The following is a 23,565-nucleotide window of genomic DNA, read 5'->3' on the forward strand; positions in this document are numbered from 1 at the left end:
CGTGAACTCAGTCCCTCAGTCGTGTCAGACTCTTTGCGACCCCATGGATTATAGCCTGCCAGGCTCCTCTGTCCATGGGATTTTCCACTGGAGTGGTTTGCCATTTCACCCTCCAGGGGATCTTCTGGACCCAGGGATTGAATCTGTCTCCTGCATTGGTAGGCAAATTCTTTACAACTGCACTACCTGGGAAGCCCTTGATATCACAGAACTGTGATCTAAATGATAGTCAGGGGAGCCAGGTGGAGAGCTACAGACAGACTCAAGAGAGATTAAGAGGTGGGTGGTAGGAAGGAATCACAGATGACATCTATGGTCCCGGGTGGGTACTGAAGTCATTTATGTATTTAATTATGGAGCCCTTGAGAAGAACACATTTGGAAGGGGGAGATAATGAATACAGCCTTTGATAACTGCCAAGTAGAGGGTGTATAGAGGGCTCTAAAGATCAAGATAGAAAGTGAAATAAGAGTTTATTCTGTAAGTAATCTGTACTAGTCATTTATCATTTGTTTATGTATTGGCCATGTGGCCCAGTGGGACTGAACCCATGCCCCCTGCGCTGGAGACAGTCTTAACCATCGGACTGCCAGGGAAGTCCCTTCTCATTTAATTCAAACCCGCATTCTATTAATACTCTTGTAAGTGGGTATTTGTAGATACCAGTATTCTTGCCTGGGAAATTCCATGGACAGAGGAGCCTGGCAGGCTACAGTCCATGGGGTTGCAAAGAACTGGACACAGCTGAGTGGCTGACACTTTCACATAGATACCAGACATTCCACTGAAAGCAGAAGCCAATCCACCTTAGTGATGTATTTCACAAGGAATAACAGATTAATTAAAGAAAATAACATTTGAGCATCTGAGTGTGGAGTAAGTGAATCTGATATTATTATGCATGGCTTACACTTGCACCTCAGCATGTGGGTAATTTCATGCCTTTTGAAAGAATTCAAGTCGGACTACTTGCCATCCAGCCAGGATTGGGAAAGTACAGGTTAGGGTGTGAAAGGAATGCAATGCATGTCACACAGAAATGAGTGAGATCTGTCTAATTCATCAATACTAAATTTTAGCATTAAAGAGTCACAGTTCACATCATTCACTCCCCCCACCCCCCCCACCCAAGTATTCTCCTTTGGTTTCCTGCTCTGATGACTTGAATCCTGGACTCATTTAATCTCCTTAGTAGTTTTCACCATAGGCTTTATGTCAACCTTACTGCTACCCTTGCCTTTCTTCTCATGATGATTCTATTGTTACCCTGATTTGCTCCATATTTCCTGTTTTCTTGACTCTTTTGACTTCTGCTGCCAATTTCCACAGCCCCAACAGGACACACTTTTCGTTTCAGTACTCAAAGACACTGCTTCACCTCGTTTTCCCTTTATGGAACACTCCTTCAGCATCCCTGCCTACACACAATCGGAAGTGGTTATACCAATGCTCAGGTCATCAGCCTCTGACACCTATGTTTTATTTAGATCTTCCTGACCTCATGGGATCTGTCTTGATTTTCAACTATGGATTCAGTGCCATTCTGTGGTTATTTTTATGTTCCATTATTTTGATATTGAATATAGTTCCCTGTGCTGTATACAGTAGGACATTGTTGTTTACCTGTTTTACATATAGTACTGTGTATCTGCTAATCCCAAACTCCTTATTTATCCCTCTCCCACTCTCTCCCCTTTGGTAACTATAAGTTTTCTATATCAATGAGTCTGCTTTGTAAATAAGTTCATTTGTATCCTATTTTAGATTCCACATAAGTGATTTTGTGTTTTTCTGACCTACTTCACCTAGGATGATGATCCCTAGTTCTATCCATGTTTCCACCAATGGAATTACTTCATTCTTTTTTATGGCTGAGTTGTATTTCATTGTATATATGTAACACATCTTTTTTATCCATCCATTCAGTGGACATTTAGGTTGCTAACATGGCTTGACTACTGTAAATAGTGCTGCTATGAACACTGGGGTACATGTGTCTTTTTGAATTAGGGTTTTTCTCTTGATATATGCCTAGGAGTGGGATTGCTGGATTATATTTTTAGCTTTTTAAGGAACCTCCATACTGTTCTTCATAGTATGTACTCAGTTACATCTGACTCTTTGTGACCCCATGGAGTGTAGCCCACCAGGCTCCTCTACCCCTGGAATTTTCCAGGCAGGAATACTTGAGTGGGCTGCCATTTCCTCCTCCAGGGGATTTTCCCAATTCAGGAAAATCTGCCCATGACTTCTACATTGGCAGGCAGATTCTTTACCACTCAGCCACCTGGGAAGCCCAGGCTCCATAGTGGCTGCACCAATTTACATTCCCATCAACAGTGCAGAAGGGTTCCCTTCACCCCACATCATCTCCAACATTTGTTATTTGTAGTCTTTAAATTTTTTATTTATTTTTGATTATGCCGGGTCTTCGTCGCTGCACACAGACTTTCTCTAGTAGCAGTGTGTGGGCTTCTCGTTGTGGTGGCTTCTCTTGTTGCACACCATAGGCTCTAGGCATGCAGGTGCTTCAGTATTTGTGGCACTCAGGCTCAGCAGTTGTAGCCCGTGGGCTTGAGAGCACAGGCTCAATAGTTGTGGTGCATGGGATTAGTTGCTTTGAGGCACTTACCAGACCAGGGATCAGACCCATGTCTCCTGTAATGGCAGGTGGATTCTTACTCACTGTGCCCCAGGGAAGACCCATTTGTGGACTTTTTGATGACAGCCATTCTGACTGGTGTGAGGTGATACCTCATTGTAGCTTTAACTTGCATCTCTGTAATAATTAGCAATGTTGAGCATCTTTTCACACATGCCTTTTGGACTTTTGTCTTACTTGGAGAAATGTCTATTTAGGTCTTCTGCCTGTTTATCAATTGGGTTATTTTTCTGTTACTGAGTTGTATGAGCTATTTGTATATTTTGGAAATTAAGCCAAATTTGTGGCTTGTCAGTCACATTATTTGCAAATATTTTCTCCTAGTCTATGGGTTGTCTTTTCATTTTGTTTATTGTTTATTGTGCAAAAGCTTATATGTTTCTATTTGCTGTGCAAAAGTTTGTTAAGTTTGATTAGGCCCCATCTGTTTATTTTTGCTTTCATTTCTATTGACTTGGGGGACTGACCTAAGGAAAAAGTGCTACGATTTATGTCAGAGAATAAATTGTCTAGACGCTTTTCTAGTTTTATGATGTCAAGTCTTATATTTGCCTTTAAGCCATTTTGAGTTTATTTTTGTATGTGGTATGAGGGTGTGTTATAACTTTATTGATGTACACATGACTGTCCAACTTTCCCAGTACCACTTGAAGATTGTTTTCTACTTTGTATATTCTTGCCTCTTGTCGAAGTTTGATCATAGGTGTAGGTTTATTTCTGGGCTCTTTATTCTGTTCCATTGATCCATATGTCTGTTTTTTGTGCCAGTATTACATTGTTTTGATTACTCTAGCTTTGTAGTATTGTCAGAAGTCTGGGAGGGTTACACCTCTAGCTTTGTTCTTTTTCCTCAGGACTGCTTTGGCAATTTTGGGTCTTTTGTGGTTCCATATAAATTTTGGAATTATTTTTTCTAGTTCTGTGAAAAATTTTAATGAGTGATTTGATAGGGATTATATTAAATTCTGCCTGCATTTACAAATGGCATTCCCCAGAGAAAACTACCAGGAAAAAAAAAAGGCAGGATTTCGTTCTTTAAATGGATAATCAATTCAATGCAACTAATATAAAGGATTTCCCATATGTTTATATCAAAATTAGACATACAAAAGGTACCAATAAATTTCAACATTTTTACAGATCATTTGTTCTAACAGTTTTTGAAACTCTATATTTTTAAAAGAAATATTAGTTATTTAACTGTATACATACATCATGTTTGCTTTAGGTACAATCTGCTATATAGTTGTGACTTTTCTGTGTTTTATTAATGTCTTCATTGTGTCTGTTTCACCTGCCTTAATCTGACATATTTGCATTATGCTCCAAGTAGAAATGTGCAACGTATCTTCGAAAATCCCCGAGGTCTAGAGAGGAACCTGGGTTACAAGCTCTGTGCAGCTGCCATGCATTGCTCATGGCTATGTCAATCATATAGCTCACCAAAACTGAGTACCACTTCTTGCTTCTTATTCTCACCCTGTATTTGGAAGTGATCTGTTCCATTTTAGCTACACCTTCCCTGCATTCATCATACAGTTTCACTATGGATGGTTGACTTATCTGAGGGATCTCCTTGTCACTCGCAAAACAGTGTATCTCATCGACTGGCTCTATGCCAACAGCATTGGAACACAGACTGATAATACCATCACCATGCCAACGACACAAAATTATCTCATCATTTTCTTCTACTCGGAAATCACAGTACCCCTTCTTCATTGTTTTCATATGTTCTGCACTCATAAGGGGGCATTTTTCAGTCCTGCTGTCACGAATTGTCCCTGTTGCCCTCACCCCTTTCTTCTTCAAGGCTGATACCAATGTGACACTTGTAAAGAAGCCATCGAAGCACAGATGATATGGATACTGACCCCTTGCTAAAAGAACATCAGCAAAATTCATCACGAGGTTTCCACCGAAACCAAGATCAGGATCCTTACCTGTCATCAGAGTTGCTTCTTCTTGATGAGGCTCAAACCAAACCAGATAACCCTCTGTGGTAGCACCACACCAGATTTTATAGCCAATTCTAATAGATTTACCATTCAGAAATTGGTCACTATCAAAGCACTCACACATTGTCTTATCAAAACAGTAGTATTCTTCGAGGGGAGCATATAGGAGAAAATTTTTATTCATTTGCTTTATGAGAGGCCTCAATTTTGTGAACTTATCATTCTGATCTAGATGGCTATTATCTGCAAAATGCAGGTATGAGAAAATCAATTCAAATCTATCCCTTCTGATTGCATCTCTAACCAGGTTCTGGTCAGCATCAGACGTTTCCCAGTACATTCCCCTTCTGGGACGCCGCACAAGTCCACTCAAAAGCAGGACACCAAATACACACCTCACTTCCTGAACTGTGACTTCCAAGTTGACATTTTTCTGAGAAGCATAATTATTGGTTTCACTGACAATCAGGTTGAATGTTTCATCATCAAAAAATAACTCAAAGAACTCTACTGGGTTCAACTTTTCACTCTTGAGATTCAAAAGTCCAGAATCCAGTGCTGACCAGCACGGAAAGTTGGGTTTAATATCTCTCTTGGTCCAGTTCTTCTCTGGGACACCTGACCCCTTTAGCCTTTTTGGAGCAGGCTGGGTCTCAGGCCCGTTATCCTCTTCCACATCTGAATCACCAGAAAATGCAAGGCCTTGGAGCAGTTCACTCACTCGAGCTTTGTCTTTCTTCCTCCCTTTTCGGGTAATGTCTCCTGCAGCATATTCCAGGGAGGAGATGTGCATCCGAGCCCACAAGTCACCCGGATGACGGTCCTTGAGAGTGTTCAAATGCACAAGTGTCCTTTCAGCAGGAACAGGGGTACCACAAGGACTCTGGGGTACACAGTCTCTGAGAAAGAAAAAACAGGCTGTAAAAATTCTCAGTCTCATTCACTGATACAGGATAAATCCACTGACACCTAAAGATTCTTCTGTGGGGAATACTTCTCACTCCCTGTTTCTGTGGGGAGGGCTCTGCCGTTTCTGGCCTCCCCTCTTCCAACTCACTCATCATGACTTAACTGTTGAATCTGTGACAAGGAACTGGGCTGTCCTCTTTATGAGCAGGTTGCAGACATTCCATGTCCTTCCCCCAGTCAAGATGGATCAGGAAGGCCTATGCGGAAAGAGTCTGCAGTCACTATGCGTCCATTTATCTCTGCCTCTGAGCAGCTTTATTGGTCTAGCTTCTGCCAGTCATAAAGCTGAGGTTTCTAGAACTATCTGTTTTACTTCTATGTCTCTATTAATTGGTTCTGAATTTGGACAAAGAAATGGGTGGTTATTTACTGAGCCCCCTCATCTCTAACAGACTTTCTGAACAAGAAGGATTTAGCCTCTTCTAGTTCTGCATTCATCTGGTGGATACACTGTTTTGGGGAGAAACAAAAGAGAAACTCGGACTGATTGCCCTTAAACTGATTTTTACGGGTTTCCCAAAGAATTATGCTAAAGTTACTAAGATGAAAACTATTATTTCACACAAATTCCTTAAATTCTAGAAATCTGCATTTTATTTACTAATGTCCTGTCAGTAAATGGTCTAATTTAAGAAGACATAAGGGAGAAAAAAGCAGTGAAAAAAGTATGGTGTAATATAATTTACAGTACATACATTTATCTGCTTAGAGCATTTATGCTGTCGTGTCTGACTCTCAGTGACCCCATGGACTGTAACCCACTGACTCCTCTGTCCATTGGATTCTCCAGGCAAGAATACTGGGAGTGGGTTGCCATGCCCTACTCTAGGGGATCTTCCTGGCCCAGGGATCAAACCCAAGTCTCCTGGGTCTCCTGCACTGCAGGCATATTCTTTACGCACTGAGCCATCTAGGAAGCCCAGTATAATTTACAGTACATATATTTATCTGCTTAGAGCATTTATCATCCTGAATGTCTTTAATATCTGTGTGTATGATCCATTCAACACATCCATCTTAAGAGTTCCCTGACATCCTCAACTTCAGGGATCCTCCTTGAATTCTGTCACTTCACTACACTGAACTTTCCATTGCTGAAAATTCCAAAAGCTCCCTCTCTGTTCCCAATTTCTTTTCACTCTAGCCTCCTCATACTGTTGTCCCATGGTATTGGTTCTTCCCTCTCACTCTGACTCCTCCATTCCCTCCTCATTTTACCTCCCTTGCTCTTCCATCTAGACTTCATGATCCATTGCCTTAGTCCCTCTCTTGCCAGGATCATCAATCACCCTGCCCCAGTGTCTGCAGTGCTGGACCAGCAAAATTCAGCACCAGATCAATCCCCTCCTTGGTCTTCTCTATTCCTCATCCAGGAGTGAGTAGTGCCAGAGAAATCACACAACAAGGTAGACTGATACAGCTAATAATGATGGTCTCTGAAGTTCAGCTACTCAATACTGCCCAGAAACCCTTCTCATGTCCTCTTGTCCCTTTCTTCCCAGTTCACCACGAGTGTTTCATCACTCTTCTCATATCTTCTTTGTACTCAGTTCTTGGTATATCCAAACATGATTTTTTTTCCTACTCCAAAGAGGACCCAGAATTTTTCAGGCAGAAAGTTGCTCTTCAAAATGATCTGTGACTCTTCTCTTCCAGCTCTTTTAGCCTCTCTAGGCATTTGCATTTTCTTTCTCTGTTTCTCTTTGATCTGCCTCCTCTTTATTTGATAAATGCCGGCTTACTCATCAGGTTTTGTTTCAAATGTTACCTCTTCTGGGATACCCTCTCCAGTACCCAGATCTCAGTTGGGTTCTCTGCTGCACGATCTATCACAGATAGCTACAGGGCACGAAGTCATACTGCACTGTGTTCTGTGTTCACTTATCTGCTGTCTCCTCACATGACTCACTGAAGATAGGGTCTCTGTATTATATGTGATTCTGAATATGAGTGATAATATGTTTACTGAATCAGTGAGGATGTTGGGGGTGACTCAATCTCTGATATCATGATGGAGCCTCAAACCTAGAACAGCCTACCCCTTCAGACTTCTTGTCACATCAAACAGTAAGATATCTTGATTCTGAGGCACTGTGAGTCATGGTTTCAGTTATCTGGTGTAAACGTACCTGACAGACACAGGAGCAGATCTGTATTATCTAATTATAATCCTGAGCTAAGTCACAGTGTTACTTCTCTTCCCTTAGTACAGCTTGGCTCAGACTTCACCAGCTTTATGAAGGTTTCACTTCTCAAGCTTTAAGACGTTTCTCTTTTAACTGAGACTGTGGTCCCTGTTTCCCTAAGATGAAAAAATGTCAAGAAGAATTCTCATCCCGTGCCCTGCTCTTCAATGTAATTATCCCAAGTTGTTTCCTTTTTCTTCTTTACTCAGGTCTCCAAGGAGTTGGTGGTCTCACCAGAAGCCCACCTTCTTCTGCTCATGATCTCCAAGGAGTTGGTGGTCTCACCAGAAGCCCACCTTCTGGTTTCTCTCTGCTTCAGGAGCACCTATGCTACACACTCATTCATTCCACAACCGGCACTCGTATATGTACTATTTTTTAAAATTGATATTGGAGTATGGTTGAGTTACAACGTTGTGTTAGTTTCTGCTGTGCAGCAAAGTTAATCAGTTATACACATGTCCACTGTTTTTGGTTTTAAGATTCCCTTCCCATTTAGGTCACTACAGAGCACTGACTAGAGTTCCCTGTGCTATACAGTAGGTTCTCATTAGCTGTCTATTTTATGTACAGTAGTGTATACATGTCAATCCCAATCTCCCAATTCAACCCACCCCTCACTTCCCCCATTCCTAACCCTAAGTTTGTTTTCTACATCTATTTCTGCTTTGCAAATAAGTTCATCCATTTTTCTAGATTCCACATATAAGTGATATTATACAATATTTGTCTTTCTAAATAGCATTATTTCATCCCTTTTTATGGCTAACATTGTATATATGTATGACATCTTTATACATTCCTCTGTTGATGGACATTTCGGTGGCTTCCATGACCTGGCTATTGTAAATAGTGCTGCAGTGATCACTGGGGTGCATGTATCTTTTTGAATTATGGTTTTCTCAGGTATATGCCTGGGAATGGAATTGCAGGGTCATATGGCAACTCTAGTTTTTTGAGGAACCTCCATACTGTTCTCCATAGTGGCTGTACCATTTACATCCCCACTAACAGTGTAGGAGGGTTCCCCTTTCTCCACTTCCTCTCCAGTATTTGTTGTTTGTAGATTTTTTGATGATGGCCATTCTGACTAGTGTGAGTTGATGCCTCATTGTAGTTTTGATTTGCATTTCTCTAATACTTAGTGATGCTGAGCATCTTTTCATGTGTTTTTGGCCACCTGTGTCTTCTGTGGAGGAATATCTGTTTAGATCTTCTGCCCATTTTTTCATTGTTTTGTTTTTTAAAAAAACTTTTTATTTTATATTGGGGAACAGCCAATTAACAATGTTGTGACAGTTCCAGGTGGACAGCAAAGGGACTCAGCCATACATGTATGTGTACCCATTCTCCCCCAGACTCCCCGCCCATCCAGGCTGCCACATACCACTGAGCAGAGTTCCATGTGCTATATAGTAGGTCCTTGTTGGTTATATTCTAAATATAGCAGTGTGTACATGTCCATTCCAAACTAACTGTCCATTGAGTTTTTTTTTTAATATTGAACTGCATGAGCTGTTTGCATATTTTGGAGATTAATCCCTTCTCAGTTGCTTTGTTTGCAAATATTTTCTCCCTTCCTGAGGGTTGTCTAACTGTAGGTTTGCTGTATAACGGCCTTTTATTATGTTGAGGTAGATTTCCTCTAAAACCACTTTCTAGAGTTTTAATCATAAATGGGTGTTGAATTTTGTCTAAAGTTTTTTTCTGCATCTATAGAAATGATCATATTGTTTTTATTCTTCAATTTGTTAATGTGGTGTATCACATTGATTGGTTTGCATATATTGAAGAATCCATGTTGCATCCCTGGGATAAATCCAACTTGATTAGGGTATATGATCCTTTTAATATGTTGTTGGACTCAGTTTGCTAGTATTTTATTGAGGATTTTTGCACCTATGTTCATGTGATATTGGCCTGTAATTTTCTTTTCTGTGTGTGTGTGATATCTTTGTCTGGTTTGGGTATCAGAGTGATGGTAGCCTTGTAGAATGAGCTCGGGAGTGTTCCTCTTCAATTTTCTGGAAGAGTTTCAGAAGGGTGGGTGTTAACTCTTTTTTAAAAATAATTTGTTGTTTTATTTTTGGCTGTACTGGGTCTTCATTGCTGCACAGGCTTTTCTCTAGTTGCCGTGAGCAGGGGTTACTCTTCATTGTGGTGCACAGGCTTCTCACTGTGGTGGCTTTTGTTGCTGAGCACAGGCTCTAGGACACACAGGCTTCAGTAGTTGTGGCATGTGGGCTCTGCAGTCGTGGCTCCTGGGCTCTAGAGCACAGACTTAGTTGCTCCACGGCATGTAGGATCTTCCCAGACCAGGGATCCAACTCATGTCTCCTACATTGTCAGGTGGATTCTTTACCCCTGAGCTACCAGGGAAGCCCTGTTTGGAGTTTTTTAATCGAACTTTGTTTCAGTACTTGTGACTGGTCTGTTCATGTTTTCTATTTCTTCCTGGTTCAGTCTTAGAAGACTGTACCTAAGAATCTGTCCAACCAATTTCTTCCAGGTTGTCCATTTTATTGGCATACAGTCATTTGTATTAATAGTAGTCTCTTATGATCCTTTGTATTTCTGTGGTGTCAGCTGAAACTTTTTCATTTCTAATTTTATTGATTTGAGTCCTCTCCTTTTTTCCCTTGATGAGTCTGGCTAAAGGCGTATCCATTTTATCTCTTCAAAGAACAAGCTTTTAGTTCTTTGCTATTGTTTTGTCTCTATTTCTGCTCTGATCTTTATGATTTATTTCCTTCTAAGTTTGGGTTTTGTTTGTTGTTCTTTCTCTAGTTGCTTTAGGTGTAAGGTTAGGTTGTTTTGAGATTTTTCTTGTTTCTTGAGATAAGACTGTACTGCTGTAAATGTCCCTCTTAGAGTTGCTTTTGCTGCATCTTTTTTTTTTTTTCTTATTATTAGTTGGAGGCTAATTACTTTACAATAGTGTAGTGGTTTTTGTCATACATTGACATGAATCAGCCATGGAGTTACATGTATTCCCTTTCCTGATCCCCCCTCCCACCTCCCTCTCTACCCTCTGGGTCTTCCCAGTGCACCAGGCCCGAGCACTTGTCTCATGCATCCAACCTGGGCTGGTGATCTGTTTCACCCTAATTTTGCTGCATCTCATAGGTTTTGGATCAACATGTTTTCATTGTCATATGCCTCCAGGTATTTTTTGATTTCTTCAGTGACTCATTGGCTATTTAATAACATTGTTTAACCTCGTGTGTTTGTGTTTCTTACAGGTTTTTTTCCTGTAATTTATTTCAAATCTCATAACATTGTGATCAGAAAAGATGCTTTTATGATTTCAATTTTCTTAAGCCTCAGTAAACTTGTGACCCAAGATGTATCTATCTTGGAGAATGTTCTGTGTGCATTTGAGTAGAAAGTGTATTCTGCTGCTTTTGGATGGAATGCCCTATGAATACCAATTAAGTCTATTTGGTCTAATCTCTTATTTAAGGTTTGTGCTTCCTTTATTAATTTTCTGTCTGAATGATCTGTCTGTTGGTGTAAATGGGGTGTTAAAGTTCCCTACTACTATTGTGGTGCTGTCAATGTCCCCTTTCATGGCTGTTAAAGTGCAAGTGTAGTCACTTAGTCGTGTTTGACTCTTTGTGACCCCATGGACTGTACCCTCTGTCCATCGAATTCTCCAGGTAAGAATACTGGAGTGGGTAGCCATTCCCTTCTCCAGGACCATGGCTGTTCAGAGCGTCTCAATATATAAGTCAAACGCTATGTTGGGTGCATATGTAATTGCTGTCTTCTCCTTTTATTGATCCCTCAGTCATAATGTAGTGACCTTCCTTGTCTCTTGTCTATTTTGCCTGATATGAGTATTGCTACTTCAACTTTCTTTTGATTTCTATTTGTATGGATGTCTTTTTCCATCCCCTCACTTTTAGTCAGTATGTGTCCTTACGTCTGAGGTGGGTCTCTTGTAGATAGCATATATACAAGGCCTTGTTTTTGTATCCATTCAGTCAACCTGTGTCTCTTGGTTGGAGCATTTAATCCATTTACATTTAAGGTAATTATTGATATATATGTTCCTATTTCCATTTTCTTAATTGTTTTAGGTTTGTTTTTGAAGGTCTTTTTTCTTCCCTTCCTCTCTTCCTCTTTTGTTCTTGTGTTTTCCACCTAGAGAGGTTCATTTAGCATTTGTGTAAAGTCGGTTTGGTGTTGCTGAATTTTCACAGCTTTTGCTTGTCTATAAAACTTGTGATTTGTGTTAAATGTGAATGAGAGCCTTGCTGGGTACAGTATTATTGGTTGTAGGTTTTTCCCTTTCATTACTTTAAATATATTTTGCCACTCCTTTCTGGCCTGCAGAGTTTTAGCTGAAAAATCAGCTGATAACCTTATGGGGATTCCCTTGTAATGTGTTGCTTTTCCCTTGTTGCTTTAATATTTTTATTTATATTTAATTTTTGTTAGTTTGATCAGTGTGTGGTCTCAGCTTGTTCCTCCTTGGGTTTACCCTGTATGGGACTCTCCTCTTTGTGTTCCCTGGATTGGGTGACTGTCTCCTTTCTCATGTTAAGGAAGCTTTCTATTATTAGGCCCTTTCTCCTCTGGGGCTGTTCACCTGTGGTATGCTCTGTTGTGTCCCCTTTTGTCCACCATGGGAGTTCACAAACTACACTATTGTTGGTGCTGCTCTCAGTCCTGCCTTATTAACCCTGGGTATGTGGGCAAATGGCTCAGGTGTTGTTTTCACCAGGCCACTGGTGCAAATCCTGCTACTACCTTTAATTTGTCTATTATCATCAGCTTTACTCCTTTTGATTCTTGCTCAGGACTCTCCTAATGGAGGTTGAAAATACCCTACCTATCTTCCTGTCTTAAGTCCTTTTCCAGATCTGATATTTCTTTAACCATCATGACAACAGCCTCACTTGCAGACCTCACTCTCCTATCTCAATCCTCTGCCTTCTCTATCTTCTTTTTCTGGCTTCAGTATCTATAGCTCCACAAAAACATAAGGAAGCCAGGGGAACAGTGATCAGGCAAGGAACCAAGAGAGGATTCTTGAAGGCAACCATGTGCCAACTGAAGGTTTTGTGTAATTATGATATACTGACAGGTCAGTGTCTTGGAGTGGGGCCTCCTATGATCATAGAAGTGAGTGTTACTTTTTCTGTATTATTCCAGGGAAGAGACGTTTACCAACTGGTTTCTCTGGTTTCATTCCAATTTTTTACATTTGTAGGAGCTATTCTACATGGACACTCACCTGTTGGCTATTCCTGAGGCCTCAGCACCTCGTTCCATTTCTTCAGAAGTTTCTTGCTTTGTGTTAAAAAATCCATCTTTAGTTACAACTTCTTCAGCTAAAATAACACATTGATAATTCAAATATCATTTCCACCTGAATCTAGAAAAAAATCTCCAGGGTAGGGAACAGGATGTTTCAAATTAAAACCAAAAATCAACAGGTGTCCCAGGAACATAGTCACAGCAATCCTAAAAACGTGGTAGAGTGTGGGAAGATAGTAAGAAAGGTCAGTTTCCAGGGGAGAAGGCCTAATGGGGCAAAGACTATTTAAAGAAAATTACACAGAGACAGTAGTGCTCTCAGAGTAAAGAGAACTTCCTCTGACGTGAAGGAGGGATACAGCAGAGGTGTTTGTGGAATTTCCAGATATTAAGGGATGTGTGAAAATGACATTATCTGGGACCCTTGCAAAGGGGGAAAAAGGGGAGCAAAGGAGGAGACGTTGAGGGAATCAGGGAACACAGAGGGACGATCAGAGAACAGCAGGAATCAGTAGGCTGAGTGATTAGTAACAGAAGGTACTGTGATTGTGAGGGATACAAAATGACAGGCTGAGAGAAGCGTGGAGATCAAGACCAGAAGAAGGGGAAAGAAGGGTGTGTAGGACATGTGGGTTCACAATGGCTGAGTCAGGGTTAACGATGGGAAAGGTGGACACCAGCCAGGGGCCTGTCCTTACCCATGAGACTGATGTTTGTAACCTTCTCCGGAGCCAGACTCGGAACTGGCCACTCCTCTGAGACAAGGACCGGTGCAGCTTCCTCAGTCTTCACTGATGTCTACAAGGACAAAAACTGGCCTCTTAGTCTTCACTGTGGTAAAGATAAAGGGTCTAGTTGTGAAGGGTGCTGACTACCACACTGCACACCAGTAGGACCAACCAGCAGGGCCTGCTCTCTGAAGGTCTAGAGGAGTGTCGTCCTGCCTCTCTCCTACCTTCTGAGGGTTGTCAGCAGTCCTCCGTGTCCCCTGGATGCATCACTCTGGTCTCTGCTTCTGTCGTTACATGGCCTTCTCTGTGTGTGTGTCTGTCATCATGTGGCCTTCGTACAAGGACACTGACCACTGGACGCAGGGCCCACCCTAATGCAGTACGACCTCATCTTAACTTGATTACATCCACAAAAAGTCTAGCTCCAAATCAGATCAGTCATAGGTACCTGGGCTTAGGACTTCAATATATCTTTTCCGGACACAATACAACCCATAACTTAGTCTTGGCCTTCCTTCAATTAATATTAATTTCTCTTTCTCTGTCTGGTCTTTCATTATTTGACTCAACACTACTTTCATTCTATTGACCACCCATATCTCTGCCCTTTTATTGCCCAGACTGTTGATCTTCTTACTCCAACTTAATTCAAACTTGATTACACATGGGTGCAACATTTAATTATTTCTTGGAGTTATTATGTTCAAGCGTTTGCATTTTTTTAATACATACTTGGGGGGGGGGCGCTGCCCCACATGGCTTATAGGATCTTGGTTCCTCGATGAGGGATCAAACCTGGGCCCGAGGCAGTGAGCTAGTGCAAAGTCCTAACCCTCGAACTACCAGGGAATTCTTTCTTTTTTCTTAATAAATTACTTTGTTTCTCCATTATGTTACATTTTAGGATAATTACATTGATTTAAATATACATAGGGTAAGTTTTACTTGCTATACATTTCACTTGCTATACACTGGTTTTCAGGAAGGTAAAGTATTAAGACTAGGAGGCCCTGGGTCTGATAGGATTAAGAGCCAATTAGAAATCACAGAAGAAAACTGAGTGAGGAGAGGACTGCATGGAAACCTGTTTGGAGGAAACGAACTCAGCAGAAAAGGACTTAAATGGGAGAGTTAAAATACTTTTAAACTAAATGACTAAGAAAATGATTGGACCACTAAAAATAAGAGGAAAAATGAACAAGAGTCCACTCTGTGAAGAAGATACACAGTACTGCCATTACCATCACCAAGTATTAATTGGGCATGCGCAGAACACTGGGACTATAAAGGAATATGAGGAAGAGGTTGGTTCTCAGACTGCGGAGAGAAACCAGAGGTTCCTCAAAAGAGAAAACATCTGTCACTGGGCATCAAATGAGTGGAGGCACTTTCTGAAACCAAGGGCCTCACTCTGCCCCTTATTCTTATAGCCTGAGATTTGGATGTGCCTTCTGCATACGGTGTGAAATGAGGCAACAGCGTGTGTGTGTGTGAGCTCCTGGATGAGGCGCACATGGTGTGTGGTATTCTGTGACAAGGTGAAGACACAGGGATTGTGCCACCTGAAAGGCTCTCGGGGTGACCAGTGTGAGCCAAGAGAAGGGGCACGGATGGGTGGGCAGGGGGAGGAGGGCTACTACTGAGGTTCCCACAGCCTGGGCACCCTGCTCACCTGGGACCTGGCTGAGTTCAACCCCAGTACTGCAGCCTGGTCTCTGGAATTCTCTTCCTGGAGAGGGTCTGGTCTCTGGGATGCAGGCCTTGTGGACGGAGCAGACAAGAGTCCTGAAGAGACACAGTAGCTTTTACAAGAGCCCTTTGTGGGGGACCCAGCCCCTAAATCTTATGTTTGTTAAACATCCAAGAACTAAGATACAGATCTTAAGCTAGAACATCACGTCTATTTTCATTGTCAGGAATTCTATAGCTTTAGTGTCTCCCACCCACAGAATAAGTGGTGTTTATGAACTCATGAGATGCTTTCCAGTGATGCACTTTCACAGACATAAAAGAAAAATCAGAAATTACAGATGAAAATAAGGAGAGGGAAGAAGCTAGTGATTGAAGAAACATTAACCAGAGAACAAAGAAGAAAGATAAGTGGAGAACAGAGACAAATCCAAGAGGCAATAGGAAAGCAGATAAGAGAAAGATGAAGAGAGAAAATAAGGATAAAAAAATTGAGTTGATAATGGGGGAGGCTGGGTATGTGTGGGAGGCAGGGGGAGACGAGAAATCTCCTTTCAATTTTGCTGTGAACCTAAAATGGCTCTAAAAAAAGTCTTACATGTACACTTGAAACTAATAACATTGTAAATAAACTATACTTCAATCAAAAAGGTCAGACACACAGTCATACATAGAAGAGATGCTAACTGCAAACTAGGAGAACTTTTGAGAATCTGCTGCATTGGAAACTACAGTCCAAACAGTGATCATGACTGCATGTCACTGCACTGTTACTTAGAAAGATTCTTTCCAATTCCTTATCTGTACAAGGGGGAGAACACAGTCCATTTTACAGGGGCAATGAAGACTGAGATAACATAAAATCCCTCTGTAAAGCCCTTTAAGACCCCATACAAAGTAATGTACCACAGTCTGCCAAGACGGTAACAAGAGCAGAAGTCCAGAATTACTAAACAGAGTGCACAGGGGATAATTCTAACCCAGAACATGGCGCTACTTTTCTTTGCTTCAACAGTGAATCACTGTGGAATCCTTTTGGTGCTCTTCCTTCATACTAGAGAGAATAAAGCTTGCTAGGAAAATAAAAGAGCCTTGCCCATGATTCACTATTACTACCTAATCTCCCCACAATGCATATATGCCAAAAAAACCAACAGCTTAAAAAGCACCGTGTGAAGCAGGTCTGCTGTCAGAGAAAGGGCTAAACTAAGGAGAGGCAAGATGGCAACAGAAGATGGAAGAGGGGCAGAGAGATCAAGAGCAATGGGAAATCTGAGAGCAAACGTCAGACCAGACTCTGTGACTGCTCCTTATCATCCTCCTGAGGTGGAAAAGCTTTAGGGTTAAGCGTGGGACGAAGGTAGAAGAATGTTTTCAAATATACTATAGCTCACTACACACACCACACTGATCCCATTGCTCTATATCTCTGCCAAAGACAGAATAAGACAAAGTGGGCTTAAGCTGTCGTGAGTAAGATGATATCAAGGTCTTTTCTACTTTTCCATCAACATATCTAAAATTTAACAATCTGTCTGACACTAAGAATCACAGCTGAGCATTAAGAGACTAGCAAAACTAAAGTACTCAGTAGTTTTCATTTTAAATCTAGTATTCCATGACTGGTGGGAATGAAATACCGAATATACACAAATAACAGTCACTGTAAATCATATTTTTTACGTTAAGAAAAAAAAAAAAGGCTTCAGTGGTACCCAACTTTTTTTCCAAGTCTGAACTTCCTGGTTTGAATTTAAATACCCCATAAAATGGCCCCAACTGACCTTCCCCCCCACCCCCCCTTTCCCCTAAATAAACCCTACCCTCCAGTCATGCGGGCTGACTTATTATCCCTTTGAAAATACCAGCAGGAGGGGAGGGAAGGCAGGCAGCCTGGAGAATTGATCTTCCGTTCATTTGGTCTCTGGTACCCTGGAGAAATGTGCTTGGGTTATGACTAGTAGGCACACAGGTCCTTGGACAGAGTCTCCAGAATATTTGGGAGGGCCTGCCCCCTTCTAATGTCTACGTCAGAAGCTTTCTCTATCTCCTTTATACTTAATAAAACCTTATTACACAAATAGGGGCTTCCCTGGTAGCTCAGATGGTAAAGCATCTGCCTACAATGCGGGAGACCTGGGTTCGATCCCTGGGTCGGGAAGATCCCCTGGAGAAGGAAATGACAACCCACTCCAGTATTCATGCCTGGAAAATCCCATGGACCAAGGAGCCTGGTGGGCTACAGTCTGTGGGGTTGCAAAGAATTGGACACAACTGAGTGACTTCACTTCTTCACTTCTTCTTACAAGGGTAAAAAGCCCTTGCGAATGACAGGGAATGCATCTTGAAGGAGGCCACTGAAGATAACGTTACCATGGGGAAAAAGGCAAAGTTATGGAAAGCTACCAAGTAAATATTTAAATTCCAGGTGTGGAATTACAAATGTGGAGTAGACACATATAGTAAAGAGAATCTTGGTCAGAAGGTCAGGTGACAATGCCTCTGCTGACCCTGGGCAGGTCATTTATACTCTGAGTTTTGGTTTTCCTAACTATTAAGGGTGTTGAAAAGATCTTAGATTTCTAACATTTTACAGTTTCAGGTGTTTTTAAAAGCTTGCTTAGGTACAGGGTTAGACAAAAACAAAACTTGAGAACACAGATAAACAAGCTTTCACTTAGAAGGCCACGCACCTGTCAGTGGCCTGTTCCCAACGTCTTTACTAATTTCACCCTCTGGCACTCACCACTCACTTCTTGGGAGGTCTCTTGGGGGGACTCTGGAGGCTCACACTTCAGGGTGGTTACCCCCAACAGGAACTGGGGGCTCTGACACTCCGAAGAGGTTCCTTGATATTCTGTCACCAGTAGGTGCAGGTCCTGTCCTAGAGTGTAGACAGAAGCCTGGGAACAAAAGATTCACTTTGAAAAGGCATCCTGGTGGGAACTGGACTGAACAGCAGTTAGGGACATTCCCCAAGGGAACACCAGACAAGCTTCATTTAATCCTTAAGTAGAGAGTAAGACAAAGTAGCAAGACACAGACATTCACTCATCTGACAGATCTGGACTGAAGGCCTACGAAAGCCAGGCTCTGTTTTACATGCTGCACAAAGAGACACAATACAGGCAAAGAACCCCTGCCTAGAAAACAAAACAAAACCCCAGATGTATGCTTAAACTAGTGTGTGGAAGTTTAATGAGAAATAGGATATGTACACCATCTCCAAATGTCTCCCACAGATTACTTACTAATTACAAAGGGGAAAAAGGTAACTTGATAGTGGAGAAATCTGACATATACCAATTTAACCTCATCAGTAACAGGACGATCTACCACCATGGGCCTCCTGAAGTGATACACTGAGGAGACCACAATGCCATTTCTGTGGTATTCCAGCCAAAATGTACTACCTGGGTCTTATCATGAGAAAATACAAGGCAAACCCAAATTGAGAGGCATTCCAAAAAGTAACTGACCTGTACTCTTCAAAAATGTCATTGTCATGACAAAGACTGAACAACTGTTCCAGATCTAAGAAGACTGAAGAGACAGCAACTAAAAAATGTGTGATGATGGAATCGGGGCAAAACTGTCATAAGGAACACTATTGGGCTATTATGGATACATCTGAACAAGGACTACTACTGAGGTGATAATATCATAAAAATTTTAATTTCCCAAAACATGATAATCTATATTCCAGTTATACAAAAGAATGTCTTTCTTCTTCAGAAACACACACTGAAGTGTTTAGAGATAAAAGGTCATGGTATCTCCAACTAATTCCATTCTCAAATGGTTCAAGAAAAAAAACTGCATAAGCTGTATGTGGGTGTGTGCGTGCACACATAATATGTATGCATACAGAGAGAGGGAGCACTTGCTCACACAAGGGTGGCACATTCCTGTAACAAATGTTAACATTTCATTAACATGTGTGTGAATTGTACACACAGTTCTCTGCACTTCTCTCCCAATACAAGTTATAAATTATTTCAGTTAAAAATTAACAGACAAATGTTCGCCACTACATCTCCCACACCACCACACACATTCTCTTCCCACCTGTTCTCCTGAGTCTCCTGTGTCTCTCTCTAGACTCTCCAGAGCTGTCACTGCGTCCTCCCCACTCTCCAAAGAACATGCCTGCAACCTGGCCTGGAGCTCCTTGGGCAGGATGGTCAGGAACTGCTCCAACACCAGCAGCTCCAGGATCCGCTCCTTGCTGTGGGTCTCTGGGCTCAACCACTGATGGCAAAGTTCTCGGAGCTGGGCCAGAGCCTCCCGGGGCCCAGCCACCTCCTGGTAGCAGAACTGCCGGAAGCGCAGGCGGCAAAGCTCCCGAGTGTGGGCGCCACTCTCCTGTGAGCTGCATGTCTGTTCCCATGTGGGATCTTCCTCCTTCACTTTCACAAAGCTGTCTCCATTTTCAGGAGCGTGGTCCTGCAAAACTTCATCCATGTTGACCTTAAAGGCTTAGAAAACAGTTCACTTAGCTTTTCCAAATGTATACCTGAGGCATAAGTATTGATCAGTAACGTGAAAATAACAAGAGCTTCAAAAATCTATGTAACACATATTTTTGTCCCCACTCTAAGTGATGCTCAACAACTGAGCCCGCTTGCCTGTTTTATCAATGAAGTATACCTTGACTCCTAAGGGAGTAGAGCCCAAAGGGAGGGGATATAAGAGAAGAAGGGTTAATAAGAATGCCTGAGCAGCTTATACTTTAGATGGAGGGAAGGTCATCTATCTCTGTGTCTTTCTCACAGAATACTTTAGCTTAGGTGTAGTAGACTTTCAAAGTCTCCAAGTCTCCATTGCCTAAGATCTGTTGTGATGAGATTTTGTTACTTTTCCCATTATGGGGTGGAGTCTTTTTCCTTCCCTTGAATCTGCACTGGTCTGTGACTTGCTCTGACCAATAAGATATGGCAGATACGACACTGTAAGAGGAAGTGCTCTTGTAGTGCCTGGCACACAGCCATGAGACTGCCATGCTGTGAGAAGGCCCAAGCTAGCCACACAGAGGTCACGTGGATGAGAGCCACAGAGCCCCAGCTGGAGCGGAACTGAGCCTAGTCCCCAGCCACATGAGTAAGTCCAGTAATACTGCCCAGTCAACCTACAGACTCATAAGAAATAATGAGCTGAAGTTGTCTTATGTCACTAAGTTTGGGGCTTTTTTATGTAACAACAGATAAACAGAAATATTTCGACTTCTGTTTCTCCCTCTCATTTTTCCTTTTGTTATCTCCATCAAAATTCAATATATCTCTGTTCTAAGAACACTCTTATCTATCTGGTTCTGACTTGCCTTTCACATTCCAGACTCACATCTTGAAATGCCACAGGATGCCTCCAGCCTTGGACCTTCCTGCCCTGTCATTTCAACACATCCCCAACTGAAATCAGCCTCCTCAAAGCTGCACTCACTCTGTATTTTTCTATTTCTATTGGCATCACCACCATCTTCCATGTATTCAGGCCAAAGCCAGCCTACATATAGTGTACATAATCACCCTGGGTCCATTCAGTTCTTCCTCCAAAATGCCTCTTGCACCCACTGCTTCATCTTCCTTTTTACACCCTAATTATTATTGACAGTCACTATTATCACAATATTTTCTGTGTGGTATACCTGCCCCACCAGTTCATCACTGGATCGGTATTTCTTAAAGCACAATTCGGACCATATCTGACAACACCCCTCTCCCAAATGCTAATTTCAATTGCTCCTGGTTGAACTAAATTCAAACTCCCCAGGATTCGATCTTAGAACTGAGTTTCGCTTACGTGTTTGCCACTCGATAAACATTTATCGAGCACATCATTATTTTCCAGGAGCTATCCCCGGAATAAAAGACACAGACCCTACTTGCAAGAAAGCCATCGTCTTCTCAAACGCCTCGTGTCACTGCCAGCTGATACTCAAATTTGTCCCACCCACCTTGTACGTTACGGCCACGACCAGTCTTCTAACCGTAAATCCCCAAGGCCCAGCGCAAATGCCACCCCCAAACCTAACGTACAATCTTGTCCTCTGAGCCACTCAGGCGGAGAGGGTTCCCATGGAAAGGTGAGCCCAAACCTGCCTCACCAACTGGCTTCACTGTTCAACTCAGAGGTCACAGCCCCCAGCACGACCACCACCCCTTGCTCCTTGAGGACAGGGTCTTATCTTTGCCGGCGTACCTGGTATTCAACAAATATTGGAGGATGTCTTGCTGAGCGCACGGAGATGAACTGGGATGCCAGACGTCCTGCGGGCCGAGAACGTATCTTACTGCGATCGCACCCCAGCACTTGGAATACAGGGGGCACTCGGTGAATGACTGTCTTAACTGCTGGCTAACAGACCAAAAGTTCAAGGAACAAGCACAACAAAGACGTAGCTGACCCAATGAAAATTCCCACCTGAGAGCGGAGGCCCAGCTCTGCAGTCCGGAGAAGCCAGCCGCCTCGCCTAGTGGGCGTGCCCCACTTCCTGCCGTCAGGACTTCGGGGGCCAAAGATTTCTCCTCTCGCCGCTGTGGCTGCCTAGCCGGCTCTGTGCCTCTCTAGGAATGCGGCCGCACGTCTCTCTGGTGCGCCTGGAGGACTCCAGCTGCCACATCCCAACCTGCTCAGTAGCATAGTCTCCGACAGACCATCCGGATATCCCCAAACTACCCCTCATTTTTGCAATTACTTCAATTAAAAACCAAATAGATGATGAAGACAAAACTGAGTTTCTGTCTTTAGAGTCCTCACAGGCTGCTGGGAAGACAGATGAATAAACGTTGCAATACAGCAAGCAGCACATATTTTAAAATTTTAAATATGCAGATTCAAATACGCACAACTAAAACTCAAGTTGCATATAACTGCATATATAACTTAGTTAAGCCTGCTGATAATGTATCAATATATAAAAATATATTAAAGAGTCCTATAATAAAAAAAGAAAAACACACCCTCGAGTTGCACAGAGACTGAAAAGTATCCCAACTCCCCACAGTTAACCACTGTTAGTATTTTGTGTGTACCCTCCCAGGACACTACCAGCCACACAATAGCACTCAACAAACATTCGTTTAGTAAGTATGCATTTTAAACCACCTCTGGCATCATGATATTATTTTACATCTTATCTTTTTCAGTTAAGAAAACTTGGCGATCTTCACATACCAATTTAAGAGCTAATTAGTATACCAGTGTATGGGCTAATTTACTTAACTATCCCTACTATATTTTTTCTTTATAAGTAGAGAACACCACTGAATATATGCTTTTATGAATATATTTCTAGGGTAAATACATACTGGAATATATTTGTCAAAGGGCATGTGCATTTAAATTTAAATCCCCTGTTTAATTTTTAAGGGCACTGCTGTTTAAGAGTAAAATGAGAATCTAATAATTCAGCCCAGGTGAACATGGTGGTTCAAAATCAGAATTAATATTAATTAACAATCACCATGTGAAAAGATGGTCAGTTTTGACAGTAAAACTATTTAAAAACTCTAGAAAGTAAACTCAAACAGAAATGGCCAATCAGTAGACGATATTGCTGCAATACAGTACAGTCTTCCTGATTTTCTGCTCTGAGTGGATTTTTAACTGCCTTTTAGGGTGTCTAGGATGTTTTACGTTGTAAGCAAAACCCCAATCGAATCTGTTATAACATCTGCCCTCTGTTCAATGTTTCTATAATTTCCAGGAATAAGGAAAATATATCTCTCTCCATCATTTGTGCCTAGGTGGTTATTTATGGGTCTGCCCCCAGAGTACAGATGAGCACACCACTTCCTTTGGAATTGTAAGCAAGAATTAGGTTAGTGTAAATGAACATAGGATGCTTGTAATACCTATACTATAGAATCATCATGAAAAGAAAAAGCCAAGATTAATTTTCCAGAGTTAAGGGTATGTACTGTTCATGAGGTTCTCAAGGCAAGAATACTCGAGTGATTTGCCATTCCCTTTTCCAGTGGATCACGTTTTGTCAGAACTCTCCACCATGACCCGTCTGTCTTGGGTGGCCCTAACACGGCATGGCTCATAGTTTCATTGAGTTAGACAAGGCTGTGATCCAAGTGATCAGTTTAGTTAGTTTTCTG

General features: G+C 41.9%; 1 protein-coding gene across 1 annotated transcript; it reads right to left on the reverse strand.

Moving 5' to 3' along the window:
- Window positions 1–3,731: 3,731 nt before the first annotated feature.
- On the reverse strand, window positions 3,732–21,957 carry PGBD1 (piggyBac transposable element derived 1). Its single transcript, XM_061147304.1, has 7 exons — window positions 21,659–21,957; window positions 19,529–19,938; window positions 18,207–18,363; window positions 15,444–15,556; window positions 13,739–13,838; window positions 13,018–13,114; window positions 3,732–5,519 (listed from the first exon to the last, which is right to left on the reverse strand). Exons 2-7 carry the CDS (start codon window positions 19,922–19,924, stop codon window positions 3,962–3,964), a joined length of 2,421 nt encoding a protein of 806 aa, XP_061003287.1. The 5' UTR covers window positions 19,925–19,938; window positions 21,659–21,957; the 3' UTR covers window positions 3,732–3,961.
- Between the last annotated feature and the right edge of the window lie 1,608 nt (window positions 21,958–23,565).

This window comes from Dama dama, chromosome 7 (genome assembly GCF_033118175.1).
Source record: "Dama dama isolate Ldn47 chromosome 7, ASM3311817v1, whole genome shotgun sequence".
Lineage (NCBI taxonomy): Eukaryota > Metazoa > Chordata > Mammalia > Artiodactyla > Cervidae > Dama > Dama dama.

Bases quoted from the DNA above. Each gene is read 5' to 3' on its own strand.
- PGBD1 (XM_061147304.1), bottom strand. From the start codon at position 19,924: ATGGATGAAGTTTTGCAGGACCACGCTCCTGAAAATGGAGACAGCTTT. The intron at 18,364-19,528 runs GTGGGAAGAGAA...TTTTGTTCCCAG, and splicing joins CAGGAGACTCAGGAGAACAG to GCTTCTGTCTACACTCTAGG. The intron at 5,520-13,017 runs GTGAGTGTCCAT...TTTCTTTCTCAG, and splicing joins GCCTCAGGAATAGCCAACAG to AGACTGTGTACCCCAGAGTC.